The sequence below is a fragment of the Macaca fascicularis genome, chromosome 2 (genome assembly GCF_037993035.2).
Source record: "Macaca fascicularis isolate 582-1 chromosome 2, T2T-MFA8v1.1".
In the NCBI taxonomy this organism is placed as follows: Eukaryota; Metazoa; Chordata; class Mammalia; order Primates; family Cercopithecidae; genus Macaca; species Macaca fascicularis.
In genome coordinates, this window is record NC_088376.1 from 148,726,792 (window position 1) to 148,750,265 (window position 23,474).

At 50.0% G+C, this 23,474-nt stretch overlaps 2 protein-coding genes across 21 annotated transcripts in view; one reads left to right on the plus strand and one right to left on the minus strand.

Annotated features, from left to right (window-relative positions):
- The window catches only part of ATP2B2 (ATPase plasma membrane Ca2+ transporting 2), a 382,664-nt gene that overhangs the window by 86,373 nt on the left and 272,817 nt on the right, over positions 1–23,474 (minus strand). For all 20 annotated transcript variants that reach the window (XM_045384728.3, XM_005547813.5, XM_074032979.1 and 17 more), the window contains one exon: positions 2,133–2,330. In XM_045384728.3, the coding sequence (XP_045240663.1) occupies positions 2,133–2,330 (198 nt within the window). The remainder of the gene's footprint in view (positions 1–2,132; positions 2,331–23,474) is intronic.
- On the plus strand, positions 8,134–9,307 carry LOC135969566 (uncharacterized). Its single transcript, XM_065539609.2, is given in 2 exon segments — positions 8,134–8,582; positions 8,584–9,307. Coding segments are annotated over 2 exon segments (1,071 nt in total). The 5' UTR covers positions 8,134–8,235.

A 23,474-nucleotide genomic window follows, 5' to 3' on the forward strand; every position in this document is an offset into this window, starting at 1 on the left:
AGCCCAAGAACTTTTGATCCCAGTGAAGCTGGATTGTGTGCAGCTGCCTTGGACGAGGGCGTGGCCTGAGCTAGTGCCCCGGCCAGAGGCAGGGAAGAGCCGTGGAATGAGCCACAGACCGACTCAGGTTGAAAATCCTGCCCTATGGCCTAAGGTAGTTTTGTGACGGCAGGCAAGTCCTTCCCCTCTCTGGGCCTTGGTTTCCGAATCTCTAAGACGGAAGATTGCACTCACCTGTTTGGGGGGTTAGAAGCTCCTCCTGGCACACATGAGGAGCTCAGTCCATGTTACCCTTCCACCCCCTCCACCACCTGCTATCTGAGTTCTAATCTTGTGCTGAATTGGGTTGCATGAGGCCATGTATCTGGGCTGATTCAGTCCTGTCCTTCTCTGAGGAAACGCAGCTGAGGGACAGGACCGAGAAGCCAGAATGCTTTGGTCTGAGTCATGGTTCTGCTACTTTCTAGCTGTGTGCCCTTAGCAAGCAATTTGCTATCTCAGGGCCTTGGTTTTGGGGGTTGTTGTGAGGATTGATAATTAAATGGACTTCTATCATAATAGGTCCCAACTAGTGGTAGCTATAAAAATAGTAAGAAGTATTATCATTACGCATTTGTGTTACACTCTTAGCTTTGTTCAAGGCTTATTCAAGTCGTCATGTACTATCTTCTTTCATATTTGGTGTAAAACTTCTGTAAAGAAGGCTGCCCACTGTGCATTTCCTGTAATGTGCTATGTGAAAGTTCCTCCCAGAATTCTTGTAAAGAGAAATGTCATCTTCCTAAATAGTTTTCCTTCTTGTTGATAATTTGAGCTATGCAAATCTACCTTTTAGTTTTTAATTTTTTCATTTAAAAATTTTTGTTTTATTATTATTATTTTTAAAATTCGGTACTGTCTAGTATATTCACAGCAAATCACCCTAATTCCCTTTCTGTCTTGGCTGCCAGGAACCTCAAGTCAGATTTAAATCTCAATCATGGCAGCAATTATAGCCGGTTTCTTTGCTTCCATTCCTTTTCTGTCTGGCTTTCTATTTGACTGCATGCTGTGAGATGTATCTCTCTTGTGTCTTTAAACCCTCTATGGAAAGAAGTCATGAAAGAAAACAAATCAACTTACTATGTGTAAAATTGAGGTAGTTGGCCTAACAGACTTGGTTATCCAGTTTCTTGGGCAACTTTGGCTTGGGAGGGGGCAGGGCAACAAATATTCAAGGGACCTCAGAGGCCATCTTCTTATTTAGGGAAAATGAGGCCCATAATGTTATTTCTTATGTGCTATTTACTTTTAATTTGCTTGTCTGAAGCTGTAGTAGGGTTATCTACTTATGCAGCACATTCATTAGGAAATGTTGAATCATAATGAATCACAAAAAAGTATTTACAATATCCTACTGACTGAAAAAGCAAATTATAAAACAGATCAGCCTGCACAGATGTCAGGGTCGCCCTTACCTGTGTGCTTATCAAAATCCAGCCATCCCTGGACTCTGGAGAGAGAGAACCAGGCTCTCTTAGGACCTGGACTGACACCAGTGTTTTCAACAAGCTCCACAGCAAAATCTGAGGACTGTTTATTAGCTGGTGACCTCGAGCAGAGTAACTCCCTTTTCTGTGCCTTGGTTTTCTCATCTTTGTTTTTTTTTTTTTTTTTTTTTTTTTTACATTTTTTTGTTTCCATAGGTTTTTGGGGAACAGGTAGTATTTAGTTACATGAGTAAGTTCTTTAGTGCTGATTTGTGGGAATTTGGTATACCCATCACCCAAGCAGTATGCACTGAACCCAAGGTTTCCTCATCTTTAAAACAGGCATAAACATGGCTGCTACCTCAGGAGGTTACCGGGGCGACATCTCAGCCCAGGGCTTGGCACTCTGTAAGTGCTCAAAAATGCTCACTAAAACAATTACTGTTGCTGGTCCAACTCTTGTGCATTTCACACAGGGAAAACGGGGCTGAGGCCTGGCTCGGCCACTCTTTGGCTGTGTTGGCTATGAGCGGGGCCCTGCCCCTTGGGCCTTGGTTTCCTCCCCTGGAAGGAGAGGATTATTTGTGTGAGCCACGAGTGCCCCCGGTGTGGATGTGGTGGTCAGGTGTGCGGGGCAGTTCCTGGGTCCGAGGTCCGTTTTACCTTCGTTGCCCTCGCCAGGCGGGTGGTAGAAAGACAGCCCCAGGGAGATGATGGCGGCGATCTCCAGGATGATGAGCGTCACGTCCTGCAGCGCCTCCCACACGAGCTGCAGGAAGGTTTTTGGCTTCTTTGGAGGTATAAAGTTTTGCCCAAAAATTTGCTTTCTTTTTTCCAGGTCTGGAGCGGTGCCCGGCAAACCTGTGGACAGAGAGCAGAGAGGTTGGCCTGGGGGTCCGGGAGAGATGCAGGCGTGTTCTGGGAATCTAGGGGCAGAGAAGGAGAAACAGGGCAAGAACTTGCAGGCGGCTGGCCCAGGAGTCCAACATCTCTTCATGTTTTGGGCCCTAAGCAGGCTCCTGCCAAAAGTCAGAGACACCGTGCAGTGGGTTGAACGGCAGCCCCCAAAATATATATCCACATCATGATCCCCGGAACCTGTGAATGTGACCTCATTTGGGAAAATAGTCTTGTTGTTGAACTTAAGTTAAGGATATCACAATGAGAACATCCAGGATTATCTGTCTGGGCCCTAAATGCAATGATAGGTGTCCTTACAAGAGACACAGACACAGAGGGAAGATGCCATGTAAAAACAGAGGCAGACATTGGAGTGATGCAGCCATAAGCCAGGAAACGCCTGGGGCCACCAGACGCTGGAAGAAGCAAGGAAGGATTGTTCCTTGCTCTTCAGAGGGAGGTTTCTGCTCACACCTGATTTCTGACTTCTGGCCTCGAGTCATGAGAGAATAAACTTTCCTTGTTTTAAGCCACAATCAGTCTGTGGTCATTTGCTGTGGCAGCCACGGGAAGCGAATCCACACTCCTACAGCCGCCTCACACTGGTACCCTCCTTCTGCTCTCCCTCCTTTTGAATGCCTCACAGTGGTTAGAGAAGAATCAGAAGCCACTGCCTGGATTAAAATCCCAGTGTGATGGCCCTCGCTCTCTGAGCCTCAGTAAATTCTTCTGCAATGGTGATGGTGATTGTACTTAACCCATGGATGGTTGTGAATATCACATGAGGTAATTCATGTGGTCCATGAGCATTTATTGAGCGCCTACTAAGTGCCTGGCACTGTTGCAGACACTGGAACAGAGCAGCCCACCAGACAGAAGAGTGCCCACTTAGGGACGGCCCTCGCCGTGGATGCCTTGCAGTGTGCTCGGAGCGTGCCTGGTGGACATGCAGCTGACGCCGGTGGTTTCTCCTCTTCTGGACAAGGGAGTGAGGTATAGCCAGGTGCACCCCTCATCATGTGGGGCCTGGACAGAGTGGTAGGGGCCCACTTCCACCCACCATCTGCATTTCCAGATAATTCTTCCAGACTAGCAAGTCTGGAAGATTGGGAGGCTGCTCACTGTCTTTGGAATAAAGCCCACGTTTCCCAGCCTGGCACTCTGGCCCTCTCGTCTGACCCACAACCTGTGTCTGCAGCCTTGACTTTTGCCATGTGGCTTCCTCCCAGCAGAGGCAGGCCAGCACTTTGCCTTCCTCCTGCCACACTGTGCCCGTGCTGTGCCCTTCCCTGCTCTGGCACTGGCCACTGTTTTCCTGTGTATACGTCACCTCCTAAACTCCCTGGTATTGGGGTATGGACGACCCACAATTGGCAAACCCCAGGTGGATCTGTACCTTGGAAGAGGGGTCTGGAAGGGTGAACCTCTCATGGAGGAAATTCAGGCGTGTGACTAGGAGGTGTGTGGCTCTGGTGGGGAGGGCTCCCTCTGTCCACTGTCTGCTATGCCCCTCAGAGGTCGGTGCTTCTTCTTGCTTCAGCCTTCCTTTCAAGTTGCCCCATGCCACCCCCAAGTCGCTGGTGTGCCATTTTATTTTTCCATGACAAGTGTCCTGTCACACCCCCAGGCCTTTACTCCTGCTGTTCAGCAAACCAGGAACAGCCTTTCCTCCATTCAGCACTGTGAGCCCCTCTCAAGGGCCCCTGCTGAGCAGCCTCCCCTCCACTCCAGGCAGAGAGTGGCCCTCTGCCTTTACTTCCCACAGCCTTCTCCGCAGCAGGCTTACCACTTCTCCGGACCCGTGTCCTACTTGGGCCGTGGACCTTGGGGGCAAAGACCAGTCTGATTCCTGTGCCTCAGAGCCTGGCACCTGAAGCCTTAGAATTGTCCCACCCGCTAAATGCAGGTCTGAGTATTACGAGCCTGGCCTGAACAGTGCAGCACAAATGGGCCCCTGCAGGCGGGCAATGACAGTCCTGTCACTGACCCAGCAAACCCTAGCACTTCTTGTGTCTTAGTGAGGACAGATGGTGGGGGGTGGTCAAAGAGGGGCACACACCCCTCATCAGACCTATGGCCTTCAGTCTACTCCCGCAAACAGCACCACCAGCACGCTAGGGTTGCAGGACTGGACCATGTGGCTGATGGGACCTTGTGGCCTAATGTATGGTTTTAGGGTTCTAACAGTCTGTTGTTTGTTGCCTCATTCACCCATTCATTCATTCAGTTTGCATTCCTGGAGCCCCCACTGTGGGCCTAGCCTGGTGCCAGGTTCTGGGCAGTGTGATATGCATGGAACAGACCTGGTTGCCCAAGGACATAAGAGCTCAGTGGTTCCAGGAGTCCAGCAGCCTGTGGTTTGGGTGTCTGTCCGGGGTTCTAGATGCGGAGTCTCCTCAGATGCTGACCATGAGATCTCCATCAGGAGCCTCCAAGGGCCAGGCTGGCTGAAACACCTCTACGGGGGGATCCCAGGGATGGCTCCGTCCCTAGGAGACCTCACACTAGCCTGCCTGTTGGTACAGGCAAGCTCTTGGGATCCCATGTCCTGCATGTAATGAGAACAAAGGAACCCAGAGCCAGGTTAGGCTCATTTCATAGATGGGGAGACAAACTGCCCTAAGACCAAGCTGCTGCTGTGGGGCAGCTCCTGGGCTCTCAGAGCCCAGGGTAGCCTTGATCTAAGCACGTGGGAACACTGCCTCCACTGTTCCCTACTGGGCTGGCCATCTGGGAGATCCACGTACTGATTCCAGAAACTGCAGGAAGCTTCCCTGTCTTCCTCCTTTTGTCCAGTTCTACCCACAACCAACAACTGGAATTCCTCTACTTGACCTTTATTCCTTTAATTAAAAGCTCCAATTCCTTTAGATTTTCTGGGAGGGGAAGCCATCATCAGTTCTGGACGCCACGGTGTGAATGAGTTTCAGGCGTTTTCCTTGGGCTGGGTTTTGTCTAGGGAGAAGGGAGAGTTCAAGAGGGCAGTGGGGCTCTGAGGGAGGGGCTATGACCAGCCAATACTGGCCTGTTATGGCAGTTTGCTGTGGCTTTGGCCAGTCAATTCCCTTCTCTGAGCTGCAGTTTCCCCATTTCAACAATGGGAGTGTTCAATAAGATGGGTAGGTCCTGAGAATCCCAGGGGTTCTGAGATCTATAGGCCCTGAAGTGGTTTTCCTAGGTTCTGTTTTCACATTTTGGAGCTCCTCATAAGATTTGGTGCAAATTAGGTCTTTGCCAAAAAAAAGTAAGTGAGGCCGGCCAACCTTCTGGGCCCTGCCTGATTGATTCCAAGAGGGGAGTCTCTGAACCTTCTGAGTTCCATGGTTCCGACATTCTGGAGTCCACACAGTGTAAACAGCTGATAACGTGCGTATTCCATTTTGGAAGTCAGGCCATATGCTGGGGCTCTGTCATGCTGGGAATCCACAGGCCAGGCATTGAGGTCCTGAGTCCTGGGACAGCAGACAGAGTAGGGGCTGCAAATTTGAACAGGTGTGGGGGTTGGGTGGGTTTTGTGAATGAGTGAAGTAGGTGAGTGGGAGACATTAGGGAGTGGTAGAAACTGGAGCAAAGTGAAGAACCTTGGCCCTTCCATTGCTTTTCAGCTCCTGTGTGGGAATATGGGCCCAGTGTGGCAGATCTTCCAATCTTCTAAGAGAAGCTGGACATTTGGAATTTGATGTAAAATCTCCCCATTAAAAACATGCCAGGTCCAAGTACAACACATCTGTGGGCTGGATTCAGCCCCTAAGTTGCTAGTTTGAGACCCCCAAGGCTATGGGTTGGGACAGGGAGATGTGGCTGGAAGGGTGAGGGGTCAGTGCAAAGTAGCTTCTCTGTCCCTCCCTCCATCTTCCAGGCAGCTCCTTCCCTAGCCCCTGCCCTTGCCCATTCCCCACAGACTTCTGAGAGGCCCTCTGTTTTTCAGAAATAACAACTCAGGGCATAAGAACATTTGTATGTTCTGCTAGGGCTGTTTCCATGGCAGTTTCCACAACAAGCATCCCAGAATCAAAGTCCAACATGGGAACCCTGGGCACTGAGGCTCACATGGGGCCTCTGAGAAGGTGGAGGTGGCCACAATGTCTTGCTCACTCCCCTCTTCTCAGCGGAAGAACAGCCAAGCCGGAGCTGAGGAAACCAAGCCCCAAGAACACAGGTGGGATTTGAACTCGGATGGCCTGATTTCAAATCCCAGCTCTGAGTGACCTTGGGTAAGTGCTTCACCTCTCACTGCCTCGGTTTCTGCTTTTATAAAATGCAGGCGACAGCAGTGCCTATTTTACAGGGTTGGGGTGAGGCTTCAGCAAGATGTCTCACGTAAGGAGCCTAGTGCTGTGCCTGAAACCAGGTAGGCGCACTGTGTCATTATTACCGTCCAGGTTTTAGGCCAGGTGGGAGATTAAGCCAGACCTTCTGGAGAGGAAGACTTTGAACTGGCAGGATTTTGACAAGATAGGAAGGGGTCAGTCAAGGTGAGGAGAGGCACAGCAAAAGGGCCTTGTGACTGCAGACAAGCCATTTCCCTTCTCTGGGCCTCAGTTTCCCCACATGTGACATGAAGGATTGGTCTGGATGAAGGCTAGGGCTGGTGGCTCTGGTATTTGGTATCCAAAGATAGCGGTTTTGAGGACCTGCAGGTGGGACAGCTTGCCTGGTCCAGCCTACCTGTCATGCCCTTCCCAGGAGCTGAACCTTGTGGTCTCTCTTCCTTTCTGCTGAATATTTACACACATATTTTTGGGAGCAGAAACAACAGAGGCTGGTGTGAGAGGTGAATGGCGTTTGAGATTCAATTTAGATCAAAGAGCATCTCACCATTTTGCATATTAAAAATTAATACAGGGTGTCAAAGATCACTGGACAAAAGCAGCGAGGCCCTGAAAATTGAGAAACACAAATGTCCAGATGCTATGTGGGGTTGTGGACTTTCAAATGTGAATTTTCTTTCTGTATAATTATAAGCAGAAGTCAGAGCACTAGGTGAGGAGCCAGGATTTGGTCTTGGTTCTACCACTGACTTGTGAGTGAGCTTGGGCCAGTTTCATCCCTCGGAGACTCAGTTTTCTCATCAATAAAATGGGAACAAAGTAACCCCTAGGTTGGGGAAACCCATGCACAGAGGAATGTGTGTGAAGCTCTCTAAACTGTAAAGGCATGTGCTTTTACTGTGAAAGTAAAAAACACTCCAACACTCGTCCAGATTTTTCAACTGGGGGCAGAATCTGTGTCCTACTACGTACGTAAAAGAAGACAGCCATGGTGCAAAGTGAGGGACTGGCTGGCTGTATAGGAACTTCCTGCTGTCATGGCTGCTTGCTGTCAGTGGGTATTTGAGGAGACTTGGCCTCAAAGTGTATCTGTATTCAGCTGTCCTGGACACTGTCCTGGGCTCTTCCCCAGCCTCTAAACCTCTGCCCTGGCCATTCCCATTCCTTTGCTTGGGGTACCTTCCTGTCTCTTCTTAGCCAATTTTGGCTCCCGCAAACTGCAGTCTCAGGCCATTAGAGAGGTTTCATTTGGTCTGCCTGGTGTTTTTTTTTTTAAATGGAAATTTTTTGCAAACATTAAAAAGTCAATTCCATATAGAAATCCCGACATCTGGCTCACCAAGGGCATGTGCCCAGACCTATGGGAGTTGGAACTCATGTTTGAGAGCCGAGTGACAAACTCCAGCCCCACCTCAGCTCTGTTAGGCAAAGCTCGAGGGACAGTGGTTCTCTTGGGGGCAAAGGGAGCCTGTGCTTTGGCCCCAGAGCACTGAGCTGGGCACCTGGAGGAAAAGGTACAGGAGGGGCCTCTGGCTTTATGAGAGGGAAGGACTTTCTTTTTCTTTTATCTTTTTTAAATTAAAAAGTAAACTTTAATGTCCAAAATGCAAACTTGGGGAGGGCAGAAAGATCACACAAAAGGCTGTCACTTCACACTTGGGCTGCACAGCGACCCTGTAGAGGCGCTCCTCACTTCCCAGACAGTTGGAGGTGGCGGGGGAGTGGGGGAGCGGAAAGCAGCGCTCCTCCCTTCCCAGACAGTTGGAGGTGGCGGGGGAGTGGGGGGGGGGGGCGGAAAGCAGCGCTCCTCAATTCCCAGACAGGGGCAGAGGCGCTCCTCGCTTCCCAGACGGGAGGCGGGGGAGGGAGGAGGGGAAAGTGTCTCTCTCCTCAATTCCCAGATGGGGCGGCAGCCGGGCAGAGGCACTTCTCACTTTCCAGATGGGGCGGCTGCCAGGCAGAGGCGCTCCTCACTTCCCAGACTGGGCGGCCGGGCAGAGGCGCTTCTCACTTCCCAGAGAGTGCGGCAGCCGAGCAGAGGCGCTTCTCACTTCCCAGACTGGGCGGCCGGGCAGAGGCGCTTCTCACTTCCCAGACTTGGGCGGCCGAGCAGAGGCGCTTCTCACTTTCCAGACGGGGCGGCCGGGCAGAGGCGCTTCTCACTTCCCCGACAGGGCGGCCGGGCAGAGGCGCTTCTCACTTCCCAGACGGGGCGGCGGCCGGGCAGAGGGGCTCCTCACTTCCCAGACAGCTGCTGTGGTGGGGCGGGCAGAGGCGCTCCTCACTTCCCAGACTGGGCGGCCGGGCAGAGGCGCTTCTCACTTCCCAGACTTGGGCGGCCGAGCAGAGGCGCTTCTCACTTTCCAGACGGGGCGGCCGGGCAGAGGCGCTTCTCACTTCACAGGGCGGCCGGGCAGAGGCGCTTCTCACTTCCCAGACGGGGCGGCGGCCGGGCAGAGGGGCTCCTCACTTCCCAGACAGCTGCCGTGGTGGGGCGGGCAGAGGCGCTCCTCACGTTCCAGATGGTGCAGCAGCCCGGTAGAGGCGCTCCTCATTATGAAAGGGAAGGACTTTCTAATGGGTGAGCTGAGGATGGATGGATTATTCTGGGAAGGAGGGAGGGAGCATGTTTACATAGAAGCTGGACGGCCCACTAAGGCCCACTAAGGTCCTGCACCAGATGCCAGGCCCCACTCAGACTCAACATCCTCCTGTCTTAAGGAGGCCTGAGTTCCCCTACCCTTCTCAGGCCCTCTGAAGGTAGAAAAGGTACCTAGGATCATACAAAATGGTGCACATCCAGTCATTCATTTACTCATTCAATCAATCACCAAATTTTGATTGAGCACCTACTATAAACCAGACTTTGTTCTACATGCTGGGGACACTATCGTAAGGAAGACAGGAGTGTCAGGAAGGATTTCCTGGCAGAAGTGTAGTTGTAATTGGGTGAGCTTGGAAGAAGGAGTGACGGTTGATCAGGTGAAAGGGTGTGGGTCAGGAGAGGGCTCTGAGAAGGCAAAAGAAACTCCAAAGGTCTTGGGAAAGGCCAGAGTGACTGAAGCATTCCTAGTTTGCTCCTCAGAAGAGGGGTCAGATGGTCCCCAAGGAAGAGGACACATCTACTGTACCCTTTGTCCCTACGGCCAGGAAAGGCTGGGATAGAAACTGAATTTATAGCATGCCACATGCGGTCAGGCTTACACAGGCCTTTGGGGTGAGGGTGAGCGTGTTCTCTAACAGAGACTTTGGCTCTTGTAACTCATCTTTTTGCCATCTTCCCCTTGCCTGCTTGGTAGCTCAGCACTGAATATGCAGTTCACCTCTGGGAGCTGCACCAGAGGACTCAGCAGCATGTATCAAGCTGTCGAATCTGCATCCTATTTCTTCTCTTCTCTCTTTGTCTGTTTTAAGTGACCTAACTTAGGTCATTTAAAATCAGTTTGTATGAGACAAACTTTTATAAGCCACTTAGAAGGTAGGATGTGGTTAATTAATCAGAATAAAGAAAGGACTATTGAGGTAGGTAAAGGAGCAGGGGCTGGGTTAGGGGTCAGAATGAAGGGGCAAGATGAAGGAATGGAGACATTTAACATATGGCTTACTTTCTGCTCTAGTGCTGTACTTGCGGGCAGCGCAGGGTTTCGCTCTTCCCATGTGTGAGGCACCTCACACCAAGAGGCTGGGCTGTATCAAAAGTAGAGGCCAATTGAGAGGGATTCAAGTGAGTTTTCCAGGCCATCTAGGTAACCACTGACCTCTTCTCCCCTGAGGGAGAGGCCTCCTCTGAGGCCCCACGAGGCTGCACATCTTTATTTCCAGCAAAGGGACCCCAGAGATTGTTTCCGCCCCTGGCGAGAGCAGGAATACACTAACTGCCCACTGAGGCTGGCTGATATTCAGGGGCACTGTCTGGCTGAGTGGACCTGCCTGCAGCCTGAGCAAATGATTTCAAGAAAAAAACCCAACAGTAATCACGTTCCCCAAACTCTCCATCTGCTGCTCAGAGCTAGTGTGAAAACAAATTGCTCCCCCAGAGGCACCCAGGCCACCGGGGTAGCAGTGAGGGGGTGGAATTAAGTCAAGGGTAGGACTGTTTCCAGGAGTGGGGGGCTGGGAGCTGGGCCCCTTGTCTGCAGGGCCAGGGGCCATCAGCTGGGATGAGCTGCATGGTGCATGGCAGCAGCAGGCCAATGGGTAACCTCAGCCCTGGGTTCAAATCCCAGCAGTTCTTTGGTTCAGGGCTGGTGCCTTGGGCAAATCATTTCCCCTCTCAGAGCCACAGTCTTCACCTCCGTGAAATGGGAATAAATGCGCACCAGCACACAGTAGGCCCTCAGGAAACCTCCCTCCCCTCCTGCCTCTCTGGGGATCAGAGACGGGGATGTGTGTGCTGAGGTTGTCCAGAAGCCCCTGCCCTCATGAGTGGCCACATGTCCCCCTTCAGAGCCACTTAATGGACTTGGGACAGACAGACAATGCCTCTGGGAAGAAAAGCCCTGTCTCTGGCATCCCCTGCAGTCTGGGGTTGACAGAGGATGGGGAATATGATGTGTGGAAATAGTGCTTGGCACACACTGGCCTTCATAAAGGATAGATGCAGCTGTCACTGCCACCACTGTACCACCACTACTGTTACTCTGGGCCTGGAATATGCATCCCAGGAATTTCTGTCTGTGTTGCCACTGTCTTAGCTTGTGTCAGAGAACACCATCACAGCCACAACACACCCCTACCCAGATCTGGAGACCTGGTTGGAATATACCTTTCCTTCCTATGTGACCTTGAGTGGATCACTCAGCTTCTCTGAGGGGCCTTGGGCTGTCTGACTTGAGGATCACATAGAACCAAGGCTCTGACAGTACTCTGTAGATGGTAAAGTTGTTCTGTGTTGAGCACCCATTATGCAGATGCACACATTGAGGCACAGGATTCTTCTGCTGGGAAGGCAACCAAGCCAGGCCTCTTGCCACAGAACTCAGTGGCCACCCTGCCCTGCTGCAGCCTGATCTAGTTGGGGGTAGGCTGTGTCTCCAAATGTCCCACAGTGACCCTATCTGTGGAAGCCAACATGAATGCTGATTCACTCCAGCTTGATCCCTGTGACAATGGGGTGCTCAGGAAATTTCAGATAAAATGAATGGTGAGTGCTTTCTCAGGAAAAACCACAAGGGTGGCTTCGTGGCCCTGCTTCATGTATTTAAAATGTAGCCTGCGAGGCACCCAGAAGGCAGGCGTGGGCCTTACTGCCCATGAGAGGCTGTTAGCGCATGCATGCATGCTCGAGGATGTGGCTGAGTGAGTGTGCAGATGCGAGCACACAAAGGTGTGTGGCACGGGCTGAGTGGAGGAGGGCGCCACGTGCTTCATATCCTGTCAGAGGCCAGATAGAATGGGTAGCTTGCACAGGCATCATTGCTGGGACTGTGGGAAGCCACACCGCTTCAAGACAAAGCAATGAAATGGGACAGCGGATCTAGGTCTGGACCTCGCTCGAGACTCCTTCCAGCTCTGTGACCTTGGGTGGGTGACTTCCCCTCTCTGGGCCTTGGTTTCAATTTTTTTTTTTTTTTTTTTTTGAGACGAAGTCTTGCTCTTGCTCCAGGCTGGAGTGCAATGGCGTGATCTTGGATCACTGCAACCTCCGCCTCCTGGCTTCAAGCGATTCTCCTGCCTCGGCCCCCTGAGTAGCTGAGATTACAGGTGCCTGCCACCATGCCCGGCTAATTTTTGTATTTTCAGTTGAGATGGGGTTTCACCATGTTGGCCATGCTGGTCTAGAACTTCTGACCTAAGGTGATCCACCTACCTTGGCCTCCCAAAGTGCTGAGATTACAGGTGTGAGCCACCATGCCCGGCTTGGGCTTTGGTTTTTTCATGGGCAGCATGGGAATAATGATAGTGCCTGCCATATAGAGTTAAACAAGGTCGCATCTGGGTACCTGGCATATGGGAAGGCCTTGACTAATATTAGCTGCTATTGTTGCTATTACTGAGCTTTCTCCAAGGCACTAGTTCCTAACTTGGTTGTACACTGGAGCCACCAGGGAGCTTTAAAAAATATTAATGCCTGAGCCCCAAACTAGAGATTCTAATTGAAATGGACTGGGGCATGGCCCGGACATTGGGAGTTAGAAGAGCTCCCCAGGGATTGCAGTGTGCAGCAGGGAATGAAAACTTAGTGGTTCCTGGAGCAGTGGCTTCAGCATCACCTGGGGACTTGTTAGAAATGCACATTCTCAGGGCCCACCCAGACCTACTGACTCACACACTCTTGGATGGGGCAGGGCCAGCTGCATTGTCCTTGGCAATGGGGATACAGCCTTGGTTGAAGAACCACTGGCCTCGGGGAGGAGGGAGAGGAGGAAGCCTAATACTTGCCAGATGCTTTTGGCACAGCATCACCTTTGAGCCTCGCCAACAACCCTGAGACGTGGGGGCTTACTGCTGAGGCCTGTTCAGGTCACACAGTGAGGTGGGCGACAGAGCCTGTACCCAGCCTGGGTCGACTGTTCCTTTTCTTCTGTAGGGGCTGCCAGCTCCCACAGGGCCCATCTCCTTCCCTGAAAGCTGCCAACAGTCAGGCTCACAACCTGTCTTCCTGCAGCAGAGAAGGTCATGAGTGCTGTGGGCTGAAAAGCTGAGAGATCCAGACTTGAGTCCCCAGGTGCACAGAGCACTCTGACCCTATGTCTCCTACTGGTGGCTGCAGAAGGCTGGAGAAGGAGAAACTAGAACTGAGTGGTGAGAAAAAGGAGACTGGAAGAGGAGAAGAGGCAGTGTGGGGCCAGGAGCCGGCCTTCAAGTTCGGCTGTCACAGCATCCCTGCCCTGCTCCACAACCTCCCATGGCTCCCCATGTCCTCACAACCATCCAGTTCCTGGGCTCACAGTGGCCTCTCTGTGAGGTTGTCCCAAAGGACTCCTCCTGCCTCACTTCTAGCCATGCCACGTTTATCCCACTCTCCTGCCAAGCCACAGGTCTGCATGCGCCAGGTATTTACCTCTGTCTTGGCACATCCGGGTTCGAACCTAGGATGCCCACCCCTCTGTCGACTTATTTAGTTAGTCTTGAGAGACCCAGATGAACATTTACTACCACTTTCTGAAAGCCTTCCTTGATTTATTCAGCACGAACAATCTGTCCTCATCCTCCCCTGACAGCATTTGTCCCCTGGCTCATTTATTCACTAACACACATTTACTGCGCATCTCTCCTGTACTGGGTTTTGGCCCTGGGGGTCAAACACCAACTGAGACCCACCCTTTGCCACTACTGCCTTCTGGTTTCTGATTCCACCATTCCCTAAAGGGAGGCTGCTTGCACCAGCACACAGCAGGTCCTCAGGAAACCTCCCTCCCCTCCTGCTCTCTGGGGACCAGTGATGGGGATGTAAGTGCTGAGGTTGCCCAGATGCTCCTGCACACATGGGTGGCCACGTGCCCCCTGTAAGAGCCACTTAACAGACTTGGGGCAGAGAGACAATGCCTCTGTGTGAAAACAACTTGTGTCACGGGCATCCTGCTGCGATATCAGTCTGTATGGGCTGTCAAGGTAAGTTCAGAACTGGTCTGATGGTCTGGCTATCGCCTGGTGTGCATTGCAGGCATGTATGCAGTGCCTAGAGTTTATGATGACGTCACGGTGTTGATGGTTCCTGATGGGCAAGGTGCAGGGTAGGGGACGTCTCTCTGATACCCAGTGGTCCTAGGTGGAGTTTCCTATGAATCCAAAGTCTCTGTCATGTGGAGAGGGGCAGCATTTACCTGATTCTCCCCGATAGCCTTTGTCACCTAGCTCATTTATGGTTATGTGCTCATACACAGACCTGACATCTAGACACGCACATGCACAAACAGATGTGGCACACAATTGTGGATGTGGCATTAGATTGTGGATGTGAATGTGCACAGTGCAGCGCAGGGTGGTTTCTCTCCAAGCATGTGGATGTAATGTCCATTCACTTATGTGCACCCACATGGACATGGCACACAACGGGCACACAGAGGCTGTGTTCCTGTAATCTGATATATGTGTGGACACAAGTTTCCACTGATTTAAACCCACCACCTGCCTTTTCTCCAAGTCAGGCTGAGTTCCCACTCCTCTCTCCACTGTGGGAATTCTTTACTAAACTTCTCCGCTCAGGGCTCCAGACCTCCCACATGGGCAGGGAAGTGGGTGTGGGGGCTGGGGATCTGGGTGGAAAGGGGTGGTCAGGACTCATCTAGAAGCTGTGAAAACATCAATGATCTGTACCAAAGAATGGGGGGATCTAGTGAAGCTGGGGCCCCTGAGAAGGGTTTACTGGATAAAATACAGGTTACCCAGAGAAACCTGAATTTTAGATAAACAGCAAATCATTTACCACTAATAAAAAAATTAGCAACTTATTGTTAATTTGCAATTCCAATGTCCCTGGATGCCCTGTATTTTTCTTTGTTAATCTGGCCATCCATCCCTAAGGCTCCCTGTCCCCTCTCCTCCACATCCCGTGGCCAGCTGCTCTCACCCTCCCATTCGACAGTTGGGAAAATGGAGGCCCAGAGACGCGGAAGTGACTTGACCCAGGTCCAGGGAGTTTCAGCTCCCTGGGGCTGGGCCCCTGACTCCTGGCCCAGGCCCTCTCAGCACCCCACAGAGACGAGGGAAGGGAACGACGGCTCGGCTTGCTTGAACCGAGCCTTACTACACACACAAATGATGGCCATTTCATATTCCCTGTCAGCCTCGCTGAAGAGATTTGGTTCAGCATGCCTTGAGGTGACCTCTGAGAGGACTTTGTCTCAGCCCTTTGGGAAAATGGAGGCCAGAAAAGCCCCCTCTTCCTCCTTCTGGGAAGGGGCCTCCATGGTTGAGCGCCGACAAGCAGCAGTTCCCTGTCCCTCCAGGTGGGGACACTCTGCAGAGCTGCTGCAGGCAGCCTCCCAGGACACCTTTCAGAGACAGAGGATGCAGAGTTCCACTCTCCACCTTGACACTTAGTGAGAGCTTCTGCAAGTGGTGCCCCTTCCCTGAGCCTCAGTTTCTTTATCCACAAACTGGGGGAGAGGGACAAGCTAGCTTCGCCTGCTGAGGTAGATGAAAGCAAGTGCAAAGGGCAGTGGTGGTGGGCACACAGCTCGCGCCCACAGCCTGGGTGGAACATCCCTCTCCCAATCCCTTTGAGCTCAAATGCTACCCCCGCAGTGCATCGACAGCAGTGGTGGCATGCTGGTGTCTTCTCATTGTTCTGTGATCTCAAGTGGCCCCTTCAATGATGCAGGACCAGCGCCCCTCTCATGGGCCCCACTTGGCTGGGGCTGCAGACATGCGGGCACGAAATGAGCACATGTGCTCCTACGTGACCACTTTATACATGGGGCTTGCATTTCCATTCTCCTGGCCATTCTGTAAGATATGGATTTTAAACTTCCTTTTATGGGCAGATGGACTGAGGCACAGAGAGATAAAGAGGCTTGCTCAGGGTCATGTGGCTAAAGCTAGGATTTGAACTCAGGTCCCTGAGGCTCCGAACTGTACTGTCTTCATGTTTCCTGCTTCAGGATGCAGCACTGAAATCAAAGCTGACAACTCTGCCATTTTCCTTGTTACTCTTGAGACAGCCTTTTGCTATAAACAGAGACTTGGCAATAGACAAGAGCTAGTTCCTAGGGATGCCAAGCACCTGAAGGAAATTGGGAAAACTTAGTCACCAGGCTGGGTGTTGCTAAATATTTGTGTTGTCACTGTGGTGTGGGTTCCTCCATTAGCATAAATAAAAATCTTATATTTCAAAAGCAAAAAATCCACAAGTCCTTCAAAAGCTACATCATTTATAGAAAAATGCACTTCTGTCTTTGGAAAGCGAGTGGGCTAAATAAACGGTGGTACATCTAGTCCAAAGAATACTACACAACAGATTTAAAAAATGAGATCCATTTATATGTACTAACATAGAAGGCTCTCCAAGATAAACTGCTGAGTGAAGAAAGCAAGTTGCAGAACAATGTGTATAGTTTTATTCCACTTATGTAAAACAGAAAACTCTAGAAAACAATAGTCTATTTTTTGTGAGTATATATATGTAAACATGTAGCAAGAGGTCTGTAAGGATCAGCTCAAACTCATGAAGGTGGTATCTCTGGGGAAGGGAAAGGGCACTATGATTAGTTGCAGTGGTCTAGGGGACTCTAACTTTGACTGAAATATTTTAATTTTGGCCGGGCACGGTGGCTCACACCTGTAATCCCAGCACTTTGGGAGGCTGAGGTGGGTGGATCATCTGAGGTCAGTTCGAGACCAGCCTAGACAACATGATGAAACTCTGTCTCTACTAAAATACATATATATATTTATATTATATTATATATAAATATTTTTATATATTTATATTATATGATATATAATATATAAATATATCTCATATATATGATATATATTTATTAAATATATATTTTATATACTTATATGATATATAATATATAAATATATATCATATATTTATATGATATATAATATATAAATATATATCATATATTTATATGATATATAATATATAAATATATATCATATATTTATATGATATAAATATATGCAATCTCCACCTCCTGGGTTCAAGTGATTCTTCTTCCTCAGCCTCCTGAGTAGCTGCGACTATAGGCGTGCATAACCACGGCCAGCTAATTTATATATATATATATAATATATATATAAATAAATTATTTAGTGTGTACCCCCATCATCTTCTTTTCCTCCATGTCCTGTCCCTGTCTTCCATTAGAGTCCACTCCTGCCTCCTGACCCTGTTACACTCAAGAAAAACAAAGCAAAACTCAAGAAAAACATCTCGGATACGACCACACCCCTCTGCCATCTGCACACTGGTCCAGGCCACCATCCTTGCTCACCTGGATGGCCTCAGCAGCCACCTTGCCTGTCTCCCTGTTCCCACCACCCACAATTCGTACTCTACCCTGCAGCCCGGCGGACATTTCAAATGTGTAAAGTGCAGTGTGCTCAGGTCAAGCCCCGCTCAGAATGCTCCAGTGGCTCCCACTGCAGGCAGAGAAAATCCATGAGAAGATCCGGAAGGCCCTGCACAGAGGGCCCTGCTCTCCTCCGCAGTCTCATTGCCCGCTTCCCTCACTGTGCTCCAGTGACACCAGCCTCTTTTCTGAGGCTTCAACACAAGTGCTTTCCTGCCTTAGGGCCTTTGCTGTGCTGTTCCCTCTGCTTGGAATGCTTTCCCCCTGCCTCTGTACCTAATTCAGCACTTCTTTTGGTTGAACCCCCCTCCTAGATTCCTAGACCCCCTTTCGGAATGCTCTCATAGCTCCCTGAAAATCCCTTTCATTTTAATCACTATTTTAATAATTATTAATGAAGTTCTTTTTTCTTAATGCCTGATTCCCTTGCTGACTCTAAGCTCCATGAGAACACTCAATAAACATGTGGCCTCTCCTACACACACCTGCACAGGAAAAAGGCAGGTGAGGAGTGGCCAGTGCTTAACTCCAAAGCAATGTCTGCTCTAAGACAGGCATTTTCAGGCTGAGGACTGGGGGGCTGGGGAGATACTCAGGGTCTCCTGGAGTCACTCCCCTCTGTGCCCGAGACCACACAGCAAGCGCCTCAGTGGCCTCCCATGTCTTTGCTGTTGACAGGAGGGATGGAGGAGCCTCCAGCCAGAACCCCAACGCCATGAAGGCCATAAAAGGACTTGGGGAAAGGCACATCTCCGGCCTTGGCCTCAGCCTGGGATGTCACTCGAACTTTCCATTTAGGTGCCTGAAGTTACTACTGGGCGAAAAAGCTGTTGGTGAAATCCAGTATCAGAAATAAATGCCAGGAAAGTAGAAGCCTTCATTTCTGTGACAGTGGCTCCTCCCTGCTCTTAAAAAAGAGAACTTATTTGAGGATCAGGAGGCGTTTCCTAGAAATAGATTCTTCCTCAGGGAGAAAGAATTTTGCGGAGGATAGGAGGGTGGGGTGGGGGTGGGGGGAAGATGGTGATGAGATGGTGATGAAGCAAATCAGAAAACCCATGGAGACCCCATGAGAGAAGGTCCCTTGTTAAAGCTGATTTAGAAACCGCATTCACATCTGTGATTGCGTCTGAGCCTCAAGACTGCAGGGCCTGCATTAAGAGGTTCAAATTGCAGATGAGGAAACTGTGGTTTAGGGAAGTTAGGGAACCGACCCAAGGCTGCACATCTAAACTTCAAAACATTGACGACATCACAGCGCCATGGATCATGGCATTCTGCATGGACATTATGTAATTTTCTTCTCATGGTTTCCTTGTGACCTTATTTTGCTCCCCCCTCTCCATTTTACAGTTGGGGAAACTGAGGTATGGAGAGGTAAGGAAATCTATCCTGTGGATTTCAATGGAATCTCTCTGAATCTAGCACTCAAATGTTAACCGCTGCATCATTACCCCCTCTCTGCACCCCTGACTGTGAACCTGGGGCTGTATGGAACCTGTGCTAGCTCTTCCAACTGGGTGAGTCCTCAAGAAGGAGACTTGAATAGGATTACGAGGAGCCCCACCTTGTGGTTGAGGAAACTGAGGCACAGAGAGGGGAAAGTGCCTCTCCTCAAGGTGTATCAAGGGTGCCTGTGTCCATATCCTGGACTGTACATGGCAGCACACTGCCTCCTTTGAAGAGCAATGTTTCAGAGTACCTAACTCTGCCATGATTCTGGCATCAGGGCCACTTGGAAACCTCTGATCTCCTGGGAGGCAGTGTGGCTGTGGGATTAAGGGGGTCTGTGGAGTCGGAGAGACCTGAATTTGAATCCTGGCTCTGTCACTTTCCAGTTGTATGACCTTCAACAAGTTACATAAACAGCTTTGGGCCTGTATCCTTACCTGTAAAATGGGATAAATGGTATCTACCTCCTAAGATGAGTCTGAGGATCAAATGATGTATGCACATAATGTGCTAAGCATGCAGGGAAATACCTCAAGGAATGGAAGCCATTATTGGTGCTGTTATTATCTCCTAAAGAGCCATGATATTGGCTTTATGTACCCAGCTCCACAGCCCTTTGGTCTTCCCTGATTCTGAGTTGCAGCTGCGATGGGTAGCTCCCCGGTGTGCTGCCCATACGTCACCCCCATGCACTCACTGAATCTGTCTTCTGTTTCAGGGCTTTCTCTGAAGCTTGGAGGCCACTGGGTCTCCCCAAGCAGGGAGCCCAGAAGTGCTGGGAGTTACCCCCACCCTACCCAATGGGAGATGGGAGTCAGGATAAACACTGCAGCCTTGTATCCTCAGAGGGACAATTCTGAGGGACATCCTGCTTGCTTCCTCCAACGGTCTTTGAGGGGCCTAACCCAGTTGCCTGCAGCAGTAACTGGCTCAAGAGGGTGTCCTGTTTGGACACCCAGTTCTCTCCTCCCTGTTTAAAGTTCCCTCCTGTCTCACTCCTGAGATCACTCCCAAATATTCCACCTGCACCCCGTCATTGGCCCAGGCTCTGCTTTTGGGGGAGCCCAAATGAAGACAGGTGCCAAAGTTGGTAAAGGAGGCTCATGCAGGGTGTGAGGAAGCCCTGGGGTCTGGCTTCCTGGGTTGATCTTTTCTCACAGGGCCTCTGTTTCCTCTGGACTGAGGGGCTTGGATTGGCCCTCTAAGGGCTCTTCTTGCTAGAAAATTCTAAGATCCTCTGGCACACATCTCTTGTAACCATATCATTCATTCATGAAGCCATTCACATTTTATGAGGGGCCTTCTAAGGCTGCTGGGTCAGTGCTGTGGCCCTGGCGCCTAGTGGAGGGTGCTGGCGAACCGGAGGGAGGGAATGGACCTGGGCTGCTTTGGAGGGTTCAGAGAGAGGGCCTCACTCAGGGTGCCCCACCCCATGGACAAAGTCACTTTATGGAGAGGCCTGCTCTCTTCTCTCTCGCTCGGCCTTGCTGTTCACCTGCCTGGCTGCCCTTCTGGCAGAGAAGCTGGCTTGAGTCTGTTCTGAACGACTACAGTGTCTGGGCTCATTCATTCATTCATTCATTTCATTCATTCATCCATCCATCTGTTCATTCAGGGGTGACTGTGCACCTCCCGGTACCAGCACTCCATGAGCACAGTAGAGATGGCAGCACCCCACCCTCCTTGATGCTCTGCACCCACTCAGAGGCCTTATGTGTAACGCTGTTACCACATGCTGCTTCAAAATGTGTAAGGAGCAAGTGGGATATGTACAAATAAAATATCACTTAATTTTGACCCTCTGGACTTTGAACTGTGTGGTCACAGCATCTAAGGACTAACCATGGCTCTAGTCGTCCCATTTTCCAGCTGTGTGACCCAAGGCAAGCCACTCACCTTCTCTGGGCCTCAGGGGCTATAGAATTTGTAGAACCAGCAGACCCTAAAGGGTGGATAAGTGGTGAAGTAACTTGTCTAAGTTCACACAGCTGTTAGTGGCACAGCCAGGGCTATAACCCAGGTCTTTACACAAGACCCCCATGGTCTTGTTGCCTCAAGACGCTGGTGTGTAAGGGTGTCTCTCTTGGGAATTGTTAAGCATTTGCAACATGAATCATTCATGCTGAAGCCTAACTGCACACTATTGGATTTTCTTTTGTAATTTAAATATTTCACGTGTCTCCAATAATTTGGCAAAGGCTACCTCTGTTGCTGCCCGTACAACACAGAATGGCTAGAATCTCGTTCACTTCATGTGCCAGGCACTGAGGCCCCCGTCCAGCCAGAGGCCAGCTACTCCTTTTCCTCACAGGACCTGGATGGTGGTGAGCACAGCACCAGGTTCAATAAAGATGCTGGACTGAACAGGGCCCATGCTAACATGAGCGCCACAGTGACAGAGGAAAGACGTAATCAATGAATCCAAGTGCAGCAGGCAGTCATCACCAAAATGACTGCAAAAATCCATCGACAACTCTATCTAGAAACTGGTCCCATTCTCTCTGTAAGTATTGTTGAGAAGTGCATTGGTTAGGGAGACAGTGCCTCTTTTGGCAAACTTTTTCTGACGTTTTGCTGACTCTAAACACTAGAGAAGATGTGTGTGTATGGTTTTAGGAATCTAGTTCCTGTGATGTCTAAGGGCTCACAGGTCCCTGGTCAATCTGCAGTGACGTTCCTGCTGGAAGGTGAGACTACCCTCCTTTGGGAGGGAGGGACAGTTCCTCTGCTGACCAGCCATGCCCCTGGACTTGCCAGGTTGAAAGCAGGAATGCTCGAAGACTGGCATGATAATTAGAAGGAGACTCAGAACTATCTCTCTCTCTCTCTTCCAGTTGTTAAACAGTCTGTGGAGGAGGAGAGTTGCAGGGCCTGCCCACTGGTGAGACCACAGACAGCTCTGAGACCAGGTTGGGACCTACTTTGCCAGACCATGAACTCTGTGAGGAGGTTGGTAGAAACTGCCCTGTTACCAAAAACAGAGCTCAGCACATAGTAGTTGTTCAATAAATAGGTACTGAATGAATGACTGCAGGCTACAGATCCTACAGAAAGAGAAGAGCATGCCCCTTAAGGTCACCAATTAATAACACTGAAATCAGCTGAGAATAGTTAGGCTTCTAAAGAAAGTTATCAAACTGTACTCCCAGAATATTATTCATAAGAACGAATGATTTTTCACTAATTGGAATGAATAACAAGATAATTCTGCTTAAAGTGAGTTTTCTAAAGGCTCACAGAAGAAAAAATTCATGATTCTAACTTAGACCTTAAGTGGTTTACAATTTGACCTGAACTTTAGGGACTCACTGCTCACATCTCTGTACCTTCAGTTGCCCCTTTCCTTCTTTCATTTTAGCTTTCAGAGACTGGCCCAATCTGAAGGTTCCCACTGCCACCCCTAGGACAGGGGGAACGAATACATCTCATCTTGCAAGTGAACTGTGACTGATGCATAGGGGCTCCCTGGAGTTCAGCTGAGGAGTCTGAACATTGGGATTGATTAGTGATGTCTACCACAGATGTGGGTTAAGGAAGCAGGGATAAGCAGTGTCTCTCATCCTGTCTTCTCTCTCTTTCAATCCCTGGTCCAGGATTTCATGGGATCCACAAGGTAAGCTTCACTTGGTTATCTACGTCTCCAGCTCAGCAAGTGTAAGACCAAACTAATTGTTCGCTTCAGATCTATTCCTCTTTCAGATCATATTGATCAGCCTCCCTGGGGTTTCTTGGATTTGATCTTTCTTTACTTTTGGGGTCATCACACGAATTCGGACTCTCCACACCTCCCATCTGGCTATTCCTACAATGGCTTCTTAGTGGGTCTCCCTCCTCTGAGGCCCACTGCCTTCTGACCCACAATATACCCTGTTCTAATCACTCTGAAGTGCTTTACTAATAAGGTCTAACACCCATTGTGTGACAGTTAAGCCTAACCTTGGTCATTCATTCATTCCCCTTCCTTTTCTTTTTCATTTAATCTTTATTAAATAAGCATTTTGAGATTGCTGCATCCAAAATGTCAGGTATGTGGTATCTCCTCAGGACACAGAGACACAGTCTGGGATGGTGAAGGTGGAGGGAGACACCTAAAAAATTAATTCCAATCAATGGCGACACATTTGTCCATGCTTTCCACCTGAAATACCTCTCACTCCACCTTCAGTTCTTTTTCCAGGCCTGGGCTGTCACCTCCCCTTGGAATCTGCCTCAATCCATCCTCTCCCAGCCGTGTTTCCTTCTCTCTTGTGGTGCCTACCACATTGCTAGCTGTTATGAAGGCCTGTTTGGGTCTGCCTACCTTCCTGTAAGCCCTTTCTGCCAGCTTGAGTGTTCTGCCTCATTTCTATATAAGGTCAACGGTCCAGCACATGGTAGAGCTCCAATAAGAGTAGAATGGATTCAACTCCAGTTTT